General features: G+C 34.1%; 3 protein-coding genes and 1 long non-coding RNA gene across 4 annotated transcripts; 2 read left to right on the forward strand and 2 right to left on the reverse strand.

Annotated features, from left to right (window-relative positions):
* The first annotated feature begins 73 nt into the window (after positions 1-73).
* Positions 74-2614, forward strand: Slc25A46a (Solute carrier family 25 member 46a). The gene is made up of 8 exons (XM_014239090.3): positions 74-212; positions 294-482; positions 548-732; positions 808-931; positions 999-1157; positions 1220-1276; positions 1350-1565; positions 1626-2614. Exons 1-8 carry the CDS (start codon positions 181-183, stop codon positions 2179-2181), a joined length of 1518 nt encoding a protein of 505 aa, XP_014094565.2. The 5' UTR covers positions 74-180; the 3' UTR covers positions 2182-2614.
* Positions 1159-1910, reverse strand: LOC138857558 (uncharacterized). Its single transcript, XR_011396678.1, has 2 exons — positions 1767-1910; positions 1159-1696 (listed from the first exon to the last, which is right to left on the reverse strand). It is a non-coding gene; the product is annotated as an uncharacterized lncRNA (long non-coding RNA).
* Positions 2615-3293: 679 nt separating the features above from the next.
* On the forward strand, positions 3294-12894 carry LOC106620577 (mitochondrial outer membrane protein SLC25A46). Its single transcript, XM_014239115.3, has 9 exons — positions 3294-3517; positions 5311-5409; positions 7945-8342; positions 8400-8542; positions 9467-9560; positions 9625-9767; positions 9833-9869; positions 12155-12316; positions 12417-12894. The coding sequence occupies exons 1-9, from the start codon at positions 3422-3424 to the stop codon at positions 12787-12789; spliced, it is 1545 nt and encodes a 514-aa protein (XP_014094590.2). The 5' UTR covers positions 3294-3421; the 3' UTR covers positions 12790-12894.
* Positions 12895-14324: 1430 nt separating this feature from the next.
* LOC106620579 (pre-rRNA 2'-O-ribose RNA methyltransferase FTSJ3) lies at positions 14325-17130 on the reverse strand. Its single transcript, XM_014239118.3, has 3 exons — positions 16957-17130; positions 15096-16895; positions 14325-15018 (listed from the first exon to the last, which is right to left on the reverse strand). Exons 1-3 carry the CDS (start codon positions 17021-17023, stop codon positions 14441-14443), a joined length of 2445 nt encoding a protein of 814 aa, XP_014094593.2. The 5' UTR covers positions 17024-17130; the 3' UTR covers positions 14325-14440.
* Between the last annotated feature and the right edge of the window lie 310 nt (positions 17131-17440).

A 17440-nucleotide genomic window follows, 5' to 3' on the forward strand; every position in this document is an offset into this window, starting at 1 on the left:
AGAAATCAGTTGCCAAACTCTGACACTTGCTCAGGTTAAGGGGAAATTAAAGAATTTTTATATTTTAGTAGGAAGAAATATCTCTTTTTATCAACTTATTGAAAATATATAAAGGAACGCACAAATAGGAACAATAACAAAATTATAATAATTTTGTTAAGCGTGGTGTCGTGACGTGTAATGGCAGGAATGAATAATTATTCAACATTAATGTGAGTGAATGCAAGAAATTAATTTTGGTTTCGCAATGGTATTCCTTAATGCACCATTTGTGATTTACGTTTACATTGCAGGTATGCAACAAATGAAAAAAATGAGGATGATGATAGCGACGAACCTGAACAACCAACTCGACTACGAAATATCTTTAGTGCAAGTCAAATTCAGGGGCCAATAATGACCACATCGAACATTACAACCGGAACTGGAGCGAGTGCATTAGTACCACCTAATACACTAAATTTACAACGTTCACACATGACGTAAGTTTTAGTGGATAACAACTTATTTAGGTGTATCAAGGCTTACAATTTTCTTCCATTTCCAGCTTTCCTTTGCATGATGAACGACAATTGCACACACAAAATTATCTTGACAGCTTAGGCGGTTCAGCACATGACATGACAACTGGTGGTTCGACAGGATTGAAATATGTCAATTCAGAGCGTGATCTATCATTACCATTAGAAAAACATAAAACACTAGATAACTACTATGATAGTCAGGAGGATGGTAAGATACAGTTTTTGAAGAAAATCTCCATAACGTATTGAATAACATTTTTATTTCATTTTTTTCTGGCGACAGAAATATCCATACGGAAGTACCTCGGCATAGGAGTTCAGTGGGTCAGCTTGGTAACTGAAAATTTGTTAAGCCATCCGTTCATTGTATTACGACGACAATGTCAAGTTTACAACGCTTCCAGACGGTATATTTATTAAAATTTGTTACAAAGTTTATAACTTTTAACTTTTATAACTTTTAAATTTATACAGCTACCATTTGCATCCGTTTGCGCTGGTTCCCAGCATTGTACATCTGCATCGGCGCCAAGGTGTTACTACACTCTGGAAAGGTTTAGGTAGTTGTCTACTTGTTCGAGGCATGTCGTTAGCAGTAGACGACGTTATATCAAAAATAACACATTGGCCAAAGTAAGCAACATCTGCCATGAAACTGTAAAACTTATATTAAATGATTATTAAACATATTACAGAGATGTGGATAGCCGAACAACTTTAAAGAAATTTGGTCAGCATATTATTCTAAAGTGGTATGACTACATTTCATTCAAATCGAATTTTATTAATATTAATTAATTGCAAATATATTGATGAAATGGGCAGTGTTAGCATTGCGGTTGTAATGCCGTTTTACTCTGCTTCCTTGGTGGAGACGGTGCAGAGCGATATAGCCAGTGAAAAACCTGGTCTTTTTGATGTATTTCGAGAAGGAAGCTTACGTTTGTTGTATTGGAGTTCACCACAAAAAGGACGTATGTTACCGGCCTGGGCTTTAATTGGTCCTTGTATGTCTGTTGGCATTACAAAATATTTATTTGGGTACGTTTTTTCACTTTAATTAATTAATCAAATTATAAGTCTGTAAAACCAATTCTTTAGACTTGTGATCAAAGGTATCTCATCGCGTATTATGCGTCGTCGAATTCAACAGGCTCAAGAACGTAAGGGTGCTAAATATAAGGACGACACTTTAGAAAATCAAAATGTAGAAATTTACTCGAATCTAATTTCAATGCTTACCACAGAAGTGATATTTTATCCATTTGAAACGATACTGCATCGCATTCAATTGCAAGGCACGCGCACTATTATTGATAATCTTGATAATGGCTATGCTGTTGTACCCATACTAACCAACTATCAGGGTGCTATCGATTGTTATCGTACAACAGTCGCCGCAGAAGGTTTCTCAGGACTCTACAAAGGTTTTGGCTCTATAGTTTTACAGTTCGCTGCACATATTGCTGTTATAAAGCTTACAAAGTGGGTTGTCACACAGATAACTGAAGTGATTTCTAGTCGACCACCACAAAAAGTTATGCAATACTATAATTTGGATCGCGGACTCATCTCGAATTCGACAACAATTTCGCCGAGCCTAAGTACCAATAGTGAATTGGACGTTCAAAGTGTGGGCAATCGTTCCGTAGATTAATGTAATTTATAACGAAGCGATTAATTTTAACATTTTCAAATATATATACATCGTATATCTACTCTTGGACGACTGCAGCGATCTGTTAAATATGTATATGCTTTCAAATTTCAACTGAACTCATGCTAAATTTAATAATAATATATTTAGAAGTAGCTAAATTGCATGAAAAAGTTATGTAATACTAGATATAATGATAAATTTGGTTAATAATTAAAATCAATGCGATTATACCAAGACACAAAAGTAAAAATTTTTTGGATGCTAACAGTAACAAAAATCCATAAATAAAAAAAGCGGTAAAGTTGACCAGAAAGGCAAAACTGTTATATGATTGATTCGTCTAATATATTGTAACGGATGTCTCGATAATGTAACTCACTCTTGAGTTCGATCTCTGGATTGTTAAATAAAAGTCCCAATATAATGGCTACACACCTATCTTTATTTCTAATTCCAACAACTTAACACTTATTGGTCGTTATCCGAGCTGACAACTTCTTCAACTTGATGCCTCAATTGTTCTTATCACGACACACTCTAACTAGAACTGGGTTTGTTGCACAATCCGGCAGCCCTTATATAGTAAATCTGTAACAAAACATTGCTTCTAGAACATTCTGGCAACTACGAATTCACTAACTAGTTGCTTCTGGCAGTTTATCGTTGATTCGATTTTGTTCTATCATTCGTATTCGTCACAATATTTTAGTCAATAAGGAGTACGCATCTATTCATTGTTTCATAAGAATATTTAGTCACTAATTAACGTCATAAATAAAAATCACTGACAAACGGTTATGACATCAGATAAAACTTTCGCCAATTCTACTGTTTAAATTTTTTCATTTCGTTAGTGGTGCCACTTGTCAACAAATATTTAATAGATGCTTGAGTAATTAGAATTAACAGGTAGACCAAAAATGGTGCTGAAACATATTAGTTCAAAGGATTATTCAAAGTCTCTCAAAGTAAATAAATAATTTTCAAAAACCCCTTGTGCATACCACAAGCATCTTGCTTATAATTTAAGGAAAAAAAGGATTTACATATCGATTAATTTACGTTTAATCGAAAATCGTGAAAACTTCGTACATCTTCGGCGCGATTTATTGCCAAAATTGAGCATCTCTAATAAGCTGCCTGAAATAAATAGTTTGCTTTGGAGTTCGTTTAAAAATATTACCGAGTTTATTGTTTCTTATTTGCGTAAATAATAATAACATTACAAGTTTTTATAATGCGGTGTGAGCTTTGCGGTTCTAATCAACGAGATGTAATACAATATGGTCACTTTATCGGCAAGCAAAACATAATGGTGCATACAAATTGCTTGGTTAGTAAATGCTTATGTATATACATATATGTATACATAGATTTGTAGAATTTAAAAATTAAAGTTCTGAATATTAATAATTAAAATTGATTTAGTAAGTTTTCGGTATTGAGTTTGTATATTAATGTACCATGAAGGCGAAAAATATATCATGGGATTCCCCAAATTAAAAAATATGGTGACCTTGTACAAGTTTGTCGGCGTTGTACAAATAGCATATACGGTGCCTCTCAAAAGTAATCGGAAAATAATTTTCAGGAAAGAAATTGCTTGCAATTCTTACAAAAGTTATATTATTATTAAAATATATTGATTAATTACTGTATTGTAGTTTTAACTTTCATTTGAACTCAAAAATTAAGTTATAATTTCAAAGGAACTTTGGAAAAAAACTTAGGAAATATGTAACGTTCGCAAAGGCTAAATTATCTTTTAATATAATTTCTGCGAAACATCCCAGAAGAAACTTGGAGAGGAGTTCGTTATGTTCCTTAACAGGAATCAAACGGGACTCACTGTGTAGGTGTTCTATTGGGGACATCAAGAGGCATCCCGTGATAGTCCGAAGTGCAGTGTTTTGACAAGTCTGAAGCTTCTTCGTCTGCGTTGCACTGCAAGGCGACCATATTGCAGAAGCATAGTTTAGGACCGGCCGGCCGGCTGTGGATAGTTGAAACGCTTTGATAGTTAAATTTTGATATCTCCTGCAACGTTTTTTTTATTCCTTTCGAAGATTAAATATTATTTTTCTTCCTTAGAATCTAGCTTCTTTTGATCTTTTTCCCATATTTTACACAATAAATCGTATTTTTCACAAACAAAGACAAAATGACCGGATTCTACAAAATTTTTATTCAGACAACATAAATTGCTACTGACAGCTAAGAGCGCCTGCGATAATAACGGGACTCCTGCTAGAAAATAAATTTCCGAATCATTTTGTGAGGTTGGTTTGATCAAGTTGATACTTAAAAGTAGTTGAATTTCATATTTTTGTTCAAAACAAGTTTTGTGTTTTATTTTAAATCACAGATAAAACTTTAACTGAAGTAATAATAAAATTTTCAAAATAAAATTCTTCAAACCAAAGATTTTTTGGGTTCTTTTTCCGAACACACTTGTGAGGCACGAAAAACCTAAAAGTTAAAATAGAATTTGGGTAAATGTATAGTTAGGTCCCCCAACGAAGGAGGACTGAAAAATTAAAATTTTTTTAATCGTCTTATTTTAAGGCAAAGATTACAAATCCGTGACGATCTCCGATATTCGTTCATACCATCAAATCGCGGCACAAAAGAAATTTTGACTGTTACATTTCCTCAGTATATTTTTTTCATAAGAAAATGTTTAACACACTGAACTGGTAATTACAGGTAAGTGCTCTGAATTCTACAGAATTTTGCCGCTACAACAACAACAACAACTAAGTGACTTGAATATGTGAAATGTGCAAAGTGTGTAAATAAATATTGAAAAATATACATAAATTATTGAAAAAATTCACTTTCCGCTCACGGATTTGTAATCTACGCGTAAAAATAAGACGATTTAAAAAAAAAATTTCATTTTTGAGGCCTCCTTATGTGGGGGACCTAAACTATATATTTACCAAAATAACTAAGTAGTGTTGAAGTTATCTGAAAATTGTTAAAATGTTATCTTCTTGGTAAAAATTGAAACCTTGGCGCTTATAATAAATAAATAAGGAGCTTCCCACTACACAATTTTTAGCTTTTTTAATATTATTTTGAATTTACGGTATACATTCATATTTTAATATATTTTTTTTTCAGTTCTTTTCTTCTGGACTACAAGGGCTTCGTGATGATTATGGGGTTTACAGCTTCTTACTAAATGAAATTTCAAATCAACGCAGACTTTTCAATGGAAGGGTAAATAAACGTACTAGATAGATATATATATAATATATAGTTAAGGGAGCATATGCACTCTAACACTTTTCATATTATTTCATCTAGCCCCAAAGCTCTTATAAACTGCAAGGTGCTTGAGGGGTTGCTGGTTTTTATATGATGTTGCTTCGGCTGCATACATCCTAAATGCGCTAGCTTTCTTCTGGTCACCGCATCGCATTTAAATAATATGTGCGCCGGCGTCTCGGCACAGTCTGCAGTGTCCATACTAAGAAAAACAAAAAACAAGTAAGGAAGGGCTAAGTTCGGATGTAACCGAACATTTTATACTCTCGCAAAGTCAAATGGTATACTCGTTTGAGATTTCTTTGTGGATTGACTGATATTTTCGGTAGAGGGTCAACTATAGGCACTGGGGTCCACATATTTAGTACTTAGGGGTTTGAACAGTTTTGGTTCGATTTAGACAATTTTTGGCCGCAGGGTGGCATACTTTAATTGCATTATTCACGCAAAGTTTTACCCCGATATAATCATTGTTACCTGATTTGCATAGTGGAAAGTGAAAGAATCAGATGGAATTGAAAATGGTGTTACATGGGAAGTAAGCGTGGTTGTAGTCCGATTTCGCCCATTTTCGCACTATGACATAGAAACATGAAAAGAACGTTATGCACCGAATTTGGTTGAAATCGGTTGAGCAGATCTCAAGATATGGGTTTTCACCTAAAAGTGGGCTGTGCCACGCCCACTGACTAATTTTGAACGCGGTTTCTATAAAGCCAATTTATACCATCTCAGAGATAAGATTTAATGTCTCTGGCGTGTTTAGTGCTTGATTTATCGCGCTTTTAGTAGTTTTTAACAGTACCGTTATATGGGGAGTGGACGGAGTTGCCACCCGATTTCAACTATTTTCACACCGTCAATAGAAGTGCTAAAAACATTTGCTTCTAGTGAATTTTGTTATTATAGCATTAGCGGTTTAGGAGATAGGCACATTAAACCTATTAGAGGCGGGGCCACGCCCACTTTTTAAAAAAAAATTTTAACTGCAGATGCCCCTCCCTAATGTGATCCTGTGTACCAAATAACAGTCTTGTATCTTATTGCGGAGCTTAGTTATGGCAAGTTATTTGTTTTTGATTAATGGCGTTTTGTGGGCGTGGCAGTGGTCCGATTACGCCCATCTGCAATACCAACCGTCTCACGGTACCATTAAACCTGTCTACCAAGTTTCATAAAGATATCTCAATTTTTACTCAAGTTAGAGCTTGCACGGACGGACGGACGGACAGACAGTCACCCGGATTTCAACTCGTCTCTTCATCCTGATCATTTATATATATATAACCCTATATCTAACTCGATTAGTTTTAGGTGATACAAACAACCGTTAGGTGAACAAAACTATTATACTCTGTAGCAACAGGTTGCGAGAGTATAAAAATTGCGACAAAAAAATAACAGCTTATTATACTCTCGCAACCTGTTGCTACAGAGTATAATAGTTTTGTTCACCTAACGGTTGTTTGTATCACCTAAAACTAATCGAGTTAGATATAGGGTTATATATATATAAATGATCAGGATGAAGAGACGAGTTGAAATCCGGGTGACTGTCTGTCCGTCCGTCCGTCCGTCCGTGCAAGCTCTAACTTGAGTAAAAATTGAGATATTTTTATGAAACTTGGTAGACATGTTTCTTGGTACCGTGAGACGGTTGGTATTGCAGATGGGCGTAATCGGACCACTGGCACGCCCACAAAACGCCATTAATCAAAAACAAATAAATTGCCATAACTAAGCTCCGCAATAAGTTATTTGGTACACAGGATCTTTTAGGTGAAAACCCATATCTTGAGATCTGCTTAACCGATTTCAACCAAATTCGGTGCATAACGTTCTTTTCAAGTTTCTATGTCAAAATGGGCGAAATCGGACTACAACCACGCCTACTTCCCATATAACACCATTTTAAATTCCATCTGATTCTTTCAGCTTCCACTATGCAAATCAGGCAACAATGACTGTATCGGGATAAAACTTTGCGTGAATAATGCGATTAAAGATGCCACCTTGTGGCCAAAAATTGTCTAAATCGAACCAAAACTGTTTAAGCCCCTGTTCGGTTACATCCGAACTTAGCCCTTCCTTACTTGTTTTAATACTTACATTTACTTTGCGAAAGAAAGATTATTCCTACTTTAATTTTAAATGCAATAAAATATTAGTTTATAGCTTAACGGAAATATTTGTTGGTTAATTATTTGTGGATTAGACTTAAATGAAATAAGTAATAGTATAATATTTTTCAAAATGTGGTTTGCCTTGTAACTCGAAATCATGTGTACCGATATCTAAGAACGATAAATAGGTCCGTTCCCACGACAGTCGGGTCTACGTAACCGGAACGGACCCGGATTTTTATCCGGCCAAGGACTGTCAACTCGGCAGAATTCTGTCGCTACAACAACAACAACGATAAATAAGTGCCTACTAACACAAATTTTTCTAAATTTGTTTATTTTCATAAAATGTACGTCTCTGTAGAATTGCTGCTATTGTAAAAAGAACCTTGCAAATATAAGTTGCAGTCATAGTGGTTGTCAACGTACTTTTCACTTCATTTGCGGCCTACAAAATGGGACCAGAAATCAATTTGTGCCACCCTATCGTTCGTATTGTCATCGGCATGTTAGGGTGCCCAAGTATCGTCCAAAAGCGAATGAACTTTGCTGTATTTGCTATGAAAACATTTTTGCGAAAACTACTAAATTTAATCCAGCGACAATGCTGCGCTCGCCCTGTTGTCGCAAATATTGGTTTCACAAATTGTGTTTGCAAACGTATGCACACTCAGCTGGCGATTTGTTTAGATGTCCACTATGTAATAATAATGATAACTTTCTAACTACTATGCGCTATTGGGGTGTGTTTGTTCCGGAAGCGTGAGTAGCTGAAAAAGTCTTTACTTTTAAAAAATCGTTAATTTTGTTTTTATAAAGTATTGGGCATGTTGAATTACTACAAAATGTATATGCAATCGTAGAAGAAGAATTACCGAGATGTTTATTTGAAGATGGGTATATAAATTCATACCATGGTATAAGGTACGATGATTTATACCTTCCTAAATCTGAAAGCAAAGGTAAGATTGATTTTTAGTTATGCAATAGAACATGATTAGGACTATTGACAATATTATTTAAAAAGAGCATTGCATTCAGTATGTATGTATTATTTTTTAAAAATTAAACATCTTGAATATATGCGAAATAAAGAATTAGCCACATTTTTTGTTACTTTTTAAACCCTGAACAGGGTATATTCAAATTGCCACAAAGTTTGTAACACCCAGTAGGAAACGACGGAGACCCTCTGAAATACACATTATACACTGAGCTGAGTCGATTTAGCCCTGTCCGTCTGTCCGTATATATGCGAACTAATCCCTAATTTTTGAGATATCGACTTAAAATTTTGCACATATTTTTTTATGCCCAAAAAAGCTGTGCATTTGTCGGAACCGCCGATATCGGACCATTATAGCATATAGCTGTCATACAAACTGATCGATCGAAATCAAGTGTTTGTATGGAAAACTTTTTTATTTGACTAGATATTCTTCACGAAATTCGTCGTAGATTATTGTCCTAGGCCGTACAGTTGCCTAGGACAATAACAAATTGTTCAGTTCATACTGCTGTAGCATATATGTGGCTGCCATACAAACTGATTGATCAAAATCAAGTCCTTGTATGGAATTTGTGAAGGGTATTATAGCTCCGTTGCAGCCAAAGTTAACATTTTTTCTTGTTATTAGTAGTTCTATATAAATAGTGTACATACATGCTTACATACATTTATGAAAATATAACTTGCGTTATTTTGATAAAGCAGCTCTTCAGTATATATAATGTAACAAAAAAAAAAAAATAATAATAACACACTCTTCTAGTTAAGTATTTCTATATTTTGTGAATGTAACCAAATTTATATTTCAATTATTGTGAAATATAGTTCAATTTGCTAACTTGTTACTATTATTCCAATTGCTATGACCCTCTTATAGGCTTGATGTGGTTCAGCTGGTTCATCGAGAATGTGATCTCTCATCCTTTTATTGTATTGCGGCAACAATGTCAAGTTAACATCGTAGCCCTAAGGTAACACTTTAACAATATGTTGAATATTATTAATAATAACTAACAACCATTTGTTATTTTATAGGTTTCATTTACTGCCTTTTTCATTGGTGCCAATCATAATACAACTGTATTCTCGTCAAGGTGCTGCAACATTTTGGAAAGGTCTTGGTTGTAGCCTTATTTTAAAAGGCATTTCATGGCTGGTAGGAAAGTACACTTTCACAGGTTGGTCATATTGGAATAATATTCAATGGTATAATTTTTAACTTAATTTATTTTTTTATATGAAGGCGAAACGTCGTTAATTGCTTGTGTAATACGCCAATGGTATGTATTTGGTTATGTATGTATTAAACGAAAAAAAAATCATGCGTTTTTTATATTTTTGCAACGTACAAACTTTTGTTCACCTTCTCGAAATTTTAGGCAGAATTTATTTAGCCAATCAGCAAATTGCCTACTTGCACTAATAAAATACGTAAATATATAGCGTTGGAAAAAATAGGAACACGTTGGTTGCAACTGTAGTATTTAAATATTTTATGTAGAACGAAGGTAATATTTATTTGCTTTTTTTTGTTTTTAGCGTACATATGAGCAGAGATGAATAAAAATTAATTTTGAATCTTAATTCAAGATATTGGGATTAATTTTTTTATTTTATAAAAAAAATTAAAATTAAAATTTTTAATTCCCAATTAATTTTGGCCTAAAAATTGAGAAAGTATTTTTTAATTTACAAATTTTAGTAACAAATCAAAAAATTATTTTTTAACTCAAAAGCTGGAATGAAAAAGGATAAAAAAGTAAATATTTACATATTTCTAACTAAAACACTATAATTAAAAGCAATTAAATATAATACACGCAAACCCGAATAATGTATGTTCTAAAATTTTTTTTTGTTAATTTTGTATAAAATATTTTTTTTTTAAATTTTGTATAAAATATTTTTTTTTTAATTTTGTATAAAATATTTTTTTTTTTAATTTTGTATAAAATATTTTTTTTTTTAATTTTGTATAAAATATTTTTTTTTAATTTTGTATAATATTTTTTTTTTAATTTTGTATAAAATATTTTTTTTATACCGCTATTTGGGATTTAAAAAATTTTTTTTTTTTTGAATCGGGTATTTGGGATTAAATTAATTGATTTAAAACTTATTTTAATTAAAATTTGCGGGATTACAAAAAAAAAATTAACCAATTAATTGTTTTTAATGCATTATTTGCAACCCGGCATACACAACACAAAACGATTTTTTCAAATTCTCTATTAACAAAAAAAAACTCATATTTCGTGGCGTAGCATTTATTTTTTCGTACTGCAGAACACCGATGATGGTCGCAAATTGGGTGACAAATAGCATAAACCACTTTGAATTTTTTCACAAAGTTCTGTCGTACTTTTGGCTTAAAGACACTATTTCTTTCAAATCTAATATTATGCGAGTGGTAGTCATATATGTACATATGTAAATATAGAGAGTTGTAATGCGTCATGCGATGGTTGGGCGAGAAAATTTGAGACGGTAGATAAAAAATTTTACTTTAATAATTACAACATAGACGTCAAAACGACGGGCTGTATAAAATGGCTTAAAAGTAAGACATTCGGGCACATTCAAACTTCAAATTCGTATCATGCTGATTCCTTTGCTATAACTAACTCGATTAGTTTTAGGTTTTGCAAAGAACGATTAGGTGAACAAAACTATTATATACTTTGCAGCATGCTGCGAAGGTATACAAATGTGCGAAACTCATCATAATTTCCGTAATTTATTTTTATTACAAGTTTTGAAAATATTACAATATCCTGCAATATTTAATACTCTTTATACCCTGAACAGGGTATATTAAGTTTGTAACACCCAGAAGGAAACGTCGGAGACCCTATAAAATATATATATAAATGATCAGTATGATGAGCTGAGTTGTCCGTCCGTCCGTCCGTCTGTCTGTATAAATTCAAACTAGTCCCTCAGTTTTTAAGCTATCGATCTGAAATTTTGTACCTGTCCTTTTCTCACTAAGAAGCTGCTCATTTGTCGGAACGGCCGATATCGGACCACTATAGCATATAGCTGCCATACAAACTGAACAATAGGAAGCAAGTCCTGGTATGGGAAACTTTTTTATTTGACGTAATATCCTCACGAAATTTGGCATGAATTATTTTCTAAGGTAACAATGTAATTCCCGAAGAAATTGTTTTGATCGGATGACTATAGCATATATCTGCCATACTCTTTCATTTGACGCGGTATCTTCACGAAATTAGGCATGAGTTATTCTTTGAGGCAACAACGTAATCTTCGAAAAACTTGAACAGATCGGATGACTATAACATATAGCTGCCATATTAACTGAACGATCGGATAATTTGAATATTTATTATATAAATTGAACGATCGGAGTAAAGTGCCTGCATGGTAAAATAATTTATTTTTTATTGCCGATTCACGAAATTAGATTTGAATCAAGTACTGTAAGGAACCTTTGTATCTGTGAAGGGTATTATAGCTTCGGTGCAACCGAAGTTAACGTTTTTTCTTGTTAAATATTCAAATTTGTTTGTACTAGAAATTGAATTATTTTCGCTTATAGTATCGAAGCTGCTACACTTGTACTAAAAAGAAGTTGTTTAATGAGCACTGTAGGAAGTATACTGGTACCCCATCTCAGTTCGAATAGCTGCAAACAACAGATATCGTTAAAATCACTATTTTTTCCTTACATGTGTATGGAAATTGCTAAATATGAATTTAGGTAATTATTACAAAGGCGCTATTTGAATAGCTTACTATAGAAATACCATAAATGGCACACCTTCTACAAAACATAATTACTTACTTTTCTGTACCCCTAGAGCGCTGGTAAAAGTCTCTACTTTAGCTTTTTTGCGTAAGAACAGATTGTGTGCAACATGGGAGTTGGAAATCCAAAAAATGGAAATTAAATCTGATCTGATTGCACGCATTATTACCGAGGTTGCATTTTATCCGTTGGAAACCATTCTGCACCGCCTTCTACTACAGGGTACGGACACTATTATTGATAATCTCGATAATGGTAAGAGTATGCAAAAGCAATTAACGTATTATCAAGGGATCGGAGATTGTTATAATACCATTGTAAGTATGGAAGGTTACACAGGGCTTTACAAAGGTTTTGGTGCCTTATTTATGCAATTTTCTATGCATACTGTAATTTTGAATGTTGGAATGTGGATATTTTCTTAAATAAAATATCTAGCGATAAGCATGTATATGAACAATTCTAACTAGTTAAAACGTTCTTATATAAAAAAACATGTACAACAAAACATATTTCAATTTCTAAAGTTAAAAGTTTACTTTCATTTTTCTATTGTAGTGCGTTCAAAGTGTTTTGTTTATATATTTAAGTTAGTTATGTGTGTAGAAAAGCTTTACTTTTCTATTGTAAACAAGAGTGCTGAATAAATACGATTATTGTTTTTGAATTAAAAAAAAAAAAACATTTACTTTCATTTGCATTGAAACTAAAATTCTTTTCAATTCTTGTGCATTTCTTCTGGCACAAAAGCGTATAAAAAGATCTTTATCTCGTCACGATGTTCATTTATATATATAATATTATACAATACATACACTTATGGACAAAATAATAGGTGTGCGTTTAGCTATTACTGTTTTTTGCCAAATGGTGTTGTAATTGTTACTTTTTTTTGATACGGTTACATTTTTAGGATGAAGGCGAAAGAGTAGTGCGTAAGTATCAACAACTTGCATTACTATTTTGTTAATTTTGCGTTTGAGTGACAAGTTATCATTGCTTCATTAAATTTGGTTGGCCATTAAAATAGGTGTAACTAATATTAAAATAAAAAAAATATGTGTTACTTCGAAGTATTTTTCATATTAAAGTAGGTATTGGAGTTTTTTTTAATTTTATATTCCTTTGAACACCATAATCAAAAAGAAGAAATTATTTAGTTTGGGTCGTAAAAGCCACTGTACTGATGTAGACCGTCGATTAGTAAAAAAACTTGCGTGATGAAGAAAATACATATAAATTCATCGAAAATACGTCGGGGAGGTCGACAAGGAAACTCGTGGTCGTGCAAGAAAAACTGGCCTGATTGATGATCACCGTATATTTCTCTGGACTAAATGTTAACGCGCGGACAATTCGGCCTCGATTATTGAACGGTAATCTACCGGGGCGTAAAGCCAAAAAAATTCCTCTTCTAAGTAAGGTCCACATACAGAAGAGAAAAGCTTTTGCCGCTGAACATAAAAATTGATGCGGTCCCACTGGAGAAAAAAAGTGGCGAAATATTTTATTCAGTGACGAAGTTAAGATTAATTTTTATGGAAATGATTATAAAAGAATTGTCCGTCACCTCAAAGGCAAAGAATTTGATTGTAGATACCCCAAAAAGACAATTGAGCACGGGGGGACGGAAACATAATGGTGTGGGGATGTTTTTCCTGACAAAGCGTTTGTCCGTTATTTTGGATAAAGGACACAATGACCGCCATTGAGTACACAGACATTTTGCAAAACGAAACATACATCGAGGTTGGTATCTGAGAGGTTCAGGGATGCAAATATGACCGGTATGCAATGACCTAGTCAATCCCCTCATCTCAACCCGATTAAGAACTTATAGATTGACCTTAAGAGGAGATTGGCAGCCTTTTCTTTTAAAAAATAAGTTACAATAGTGGCGGAAGGCAAAGGAACTCTGGGATGCTACCCAATTGGAAACCTGTATACAATTAAAAGCGCCTTTGTGAATTTCTAAATACATTTAATCAATTATTAACTATCACTATTATTATGTAATTCTGTACATAGCAATATGTAAAAATTTGCAATTATTTAGTGCTTACTAATATAGTTTCCTTATTTTTTACCCTTGCGTTTCTTCTCACGCTTAGATTTTGCACTCAATGCTCGTTTGTCCTTCTTCTCTCGCGGATCGACCACACGGTAACGTCCTTTCAAGCCTGCGGGACGTCGCGCACGTTTCGCGGCTTGATGTTTTTTCGCTACAACATAAGTAATTTCCTTTTTCTTCTCTTGCGCCTTCTTGTAAATCTTTCTTAGCTGTTTCGCCTTTTCTTGCGCCGTCGCATCGTTGTCATCCATAATTTTTTCAGCTTGTTTCTTTGCTTTAGTTAAACGCTTAACTGCGTGTTTGCGCTTGCGCGCCTTAGCCTCCATTACCTTCTTGATTGGGCGTGCATTCAATTCTTGCACTTTACGTTCATACTCCTCAATGATTTCGTTCGGCACTGGCACTGGTTTTCGCATATGCAAATCTTCGTCTTGTACGAACCAATGTGGTAGATTTTCATCGTTGAAGGCATAACGATTCCAAGCGCCATCTATAAGATCACGACGTGTTTTCTTGCCCTTAATCATCATAGATCCAAGGGCAAGCTCTTCCTCGGAAAGTCGTATCTTCTTCGCTTTCGGCTCTAACGAAAAAAAGTATATATTTACCATTTGCATAATTTAAGAGTTGAAGTATAAAATAATTTTTTGTTTCTCTCACCTTTTGCCATATTGCCAGCAACTTTTTTCTCCCCATCTTCATCTTCCTCATCTACTGTGGCGTCAGAGTCGCTATCACTGGATTCGGAACTTGATTTCTCATTTGCGTTATCATGTCTTGCACGTCTTTTAGCTTTCTTGCCTAAAGGTAATTTTGCCGAGTCGGCATTTTGCTGTGATTCCCCCAGTACTGCTACACCTTTACTTTTATATTCGTTTGCTAACCGATCCAAATCGTAATCCTCATCATCTTCCGAATCTATTTGTTGCAGATTGTCTTTTTCGAACCATAACTGCACACGTTGTTGACGTTTTGTATCCTTATCTCTAAAGTCTCCTGACTTTATAAGTGGATGTTCGGTGCGTTTCTTTTTCTTTTGTGACTCGACTGTTTTATCTTCATCTTCGCTCAAACCCAAGCCATCCTTTTCATAGTCACTTTCAGAATCTTCATCTGCGGATATATCGGGCTCATCGTCGTTTTCATAGTTGGCATCATCATCCAGACGTTTATCATCTTTATCGTAAGCTTTATACTTTGGCAATTTCGGTACTTCGACTGCTTCGCCTTCAACATCAAAATCAGGCACTACATCCAACATTTCGTCTAGTTCACGTTGGGATTTAACACTCTTTAAGTCGAATATTTCCAGCTCAGTCTCTTCTTGCGGTCCCACATCTCCCTTGATCACCATATTTAGATTCATTTTTTCATGTAATTTTTGTTTTGTTCTTAGTTCTTTTTTCCGTTTCCGTTTGACTTCGCGTTGCTCGTCTTCAGCAAGTTCAGCTATTTGTTGTTGCAGTTCTTCCTCCTCCATATCCTCAATTTCTTCTTGTGTGAGAGTTTTCTTTGGAACATCCTCCTCTATAACGCTGGTCTCCTTCTCAGGTTTCTTAAACAATTCATCCTTTAAGGCTTTCCACCATGCTAGCAATCCTTTAATATCCTTGCGTCCAAGTACCTTAATATCCTTGCAACATTCCAGAATTTCTGGTGTAGTCTTTGGATGTTTTGCAATACGCTCATCGTCGATGATTATTGAACCTATACTTTGTAGCGCACCTAAGCCACTGCTTGACTGCATAAACTCCGTAGCAGATAGTTCGTTACGCAGCGCAATGTCTGCTTCTGTGTAACCTTCAGCCTTGACGCGTTTCTGCTTTTCAGGATGCAGCAAGAAATTCTTTTTCTTGCCCTCAATATCTAATTCCTCAAAAACATATTTAGGATCTAAAAATCGTGGATCTATTTTTGTGGGCGCTAAATAACCTTGACAGACTATGAATATCTCAGCGGATTCCTTACGAGAAGCACTCGGTTTAGTGGCATGCACCTTTTTGAATAATTGTTTCAACACCCATAACAATGCGTTATAATCCTTGGAACGAAACACTTTTGTAACAAACCAACCACCGCTACGTAAAAAGTGTGTACTAAGTTTCAACGCATTCAATGTTAAGCATATTTGTTGATAGGCATCAAATAACCAATTACGACCCACATTTGGAGCACCGTCGTGCAGTACAACATCAACTTTCCACGACTGCAACTCCTTGGTCAACGATTGTTTACATTTTTCGGTAGTAATGTCCTCAACAAGACTTATACATCCTGGTATTGGACGAATGGGATACAAATCGACACCGACGACAATACTCGATACAGGCATGTTTTGTTTGGCGACTTGCATCCAACCTCCTGGCGCTGCACACAAATCTATACATACTTGTGATTGTTGCAGAAACCCAAATTTACGATTAAGTTGTACCAACTTAAATGCAGCACGGGAACGAAAACCTGTAAGCAGTAAATGAACAAAAGTAAAGAACAACGTTGGGAACTGGGAAAACGTACACACCTGTTTCCTTCGCAAGCTGGTAAAACTTATCTTTCCGCGCTTTCCCAACTTTAGTCTTTTTACCCATTTTAGTGACTGATTTGTAACAAAGGTTTTAAAAATTGCTAATAATTATGAATACACTAAAAATATATGCCAACAAATGTATTAAGTAAAACTGCGCCTACACCAAGGATGACTACACGTGTTGTGCAGCATTCACTATAAATTATAGGGCTACCACACTGCATTAAATTTAGTTATTAAAATAATATGCAAATTTCAATATACAATAGTTATTAATTCTCCTTTTAGTATATAAATATATTAAATAATTATATTTATAATTGTAATTTAAAGTTTACAGGCAATTTTTTTTAATTCAGAAATAGAACATTTACATATTGTTTATTAAATTCAGCTTGGCAGCTATCCGAACAGCTGATTTTTAGTAAAGTGTGGTCTACATTAAAATTTAACTGGGCATATTTGGTGTTATCAACAA

Source organism: Bactrocera oleae, chromosome 5 (genome assembly GCF_042242935.1).
Source record: "Bactrocera oleae isolate idBacOlea1 chromosome 5, idBacOlea1, whole genome shotgun sequence".
NCBI lineage: Eukaryota > Metazoa > Arthropoda > Insecta > Diptera > Tephritidae > Bactrocera > Bactrocera oleae.

Excerpts from the sequence above, each read along its gene's own strand:
- LOC106620577 (XM_014239115.3), top strand. The coding sequence starts at position 3,422 with ATGCGGTGTGAGCTTTGCGGTTCTAATCAACGAGATGTAATACAATAT. Across the intron at positions 3,518-5,310 it reads TGGTGCATACAAATTGCTTG|TTCTTTTCTTCTGGACTACA; the intron begins GTTAGTAAATGC and ends TTTTTTTTTCAG. Across the intron at positions 9,870-12,154 it reads GCTTGTGTAATACGCCAATG|TATCGAAGCTGCTACACTTG; the intron begins GTATGTATTTGG and ends TTTCGCTTATAG.
- Slc25A46a (XM_014239090.3), top strand. The coding sequence starts at position 181 with ATGGCAGGAATGAATAATTATTCAACATTAAT. Across the intron at positions 213-293 it reads AATAATTATTCAACATTAAT|GTATGCAACAAATGAAAAAA; the intron begins GTGAGTGAATGC and ends TTTACATTGCAG. Across the intron at positions 1,277-1,349 it reads CAGCATATTATTCTAAAGTG|TGTTAGCATTGCGGTTGTAA; the intron begins GTATGACTACAT and ends TGAAATGGGCAG.
- LOC106620579 (XM_014239118.3), bottom strand. The coding sequence starts at position 17,023 with ATGGGTAAAAAGACTAAAGTTGGGAAAGCGCGGAAAGATAAGTTTTAC. Across the intron at positions 16,896-16,956 it reads CCAGCTTGCGAAGGAAACAG|GTTTTCGTTCCCGTGCTGCA; the intron begins GTGTGTACGTTT and ends TACTGCTTACAG. Across the intron at positions 15,019-15,095 it reads TGCTGGCAATATGGCAAAAG|AGCCGAAAGCGAAGAAGATA; the intron begins GTGAGAGAAACA and ends TTTTTTCGTTAG.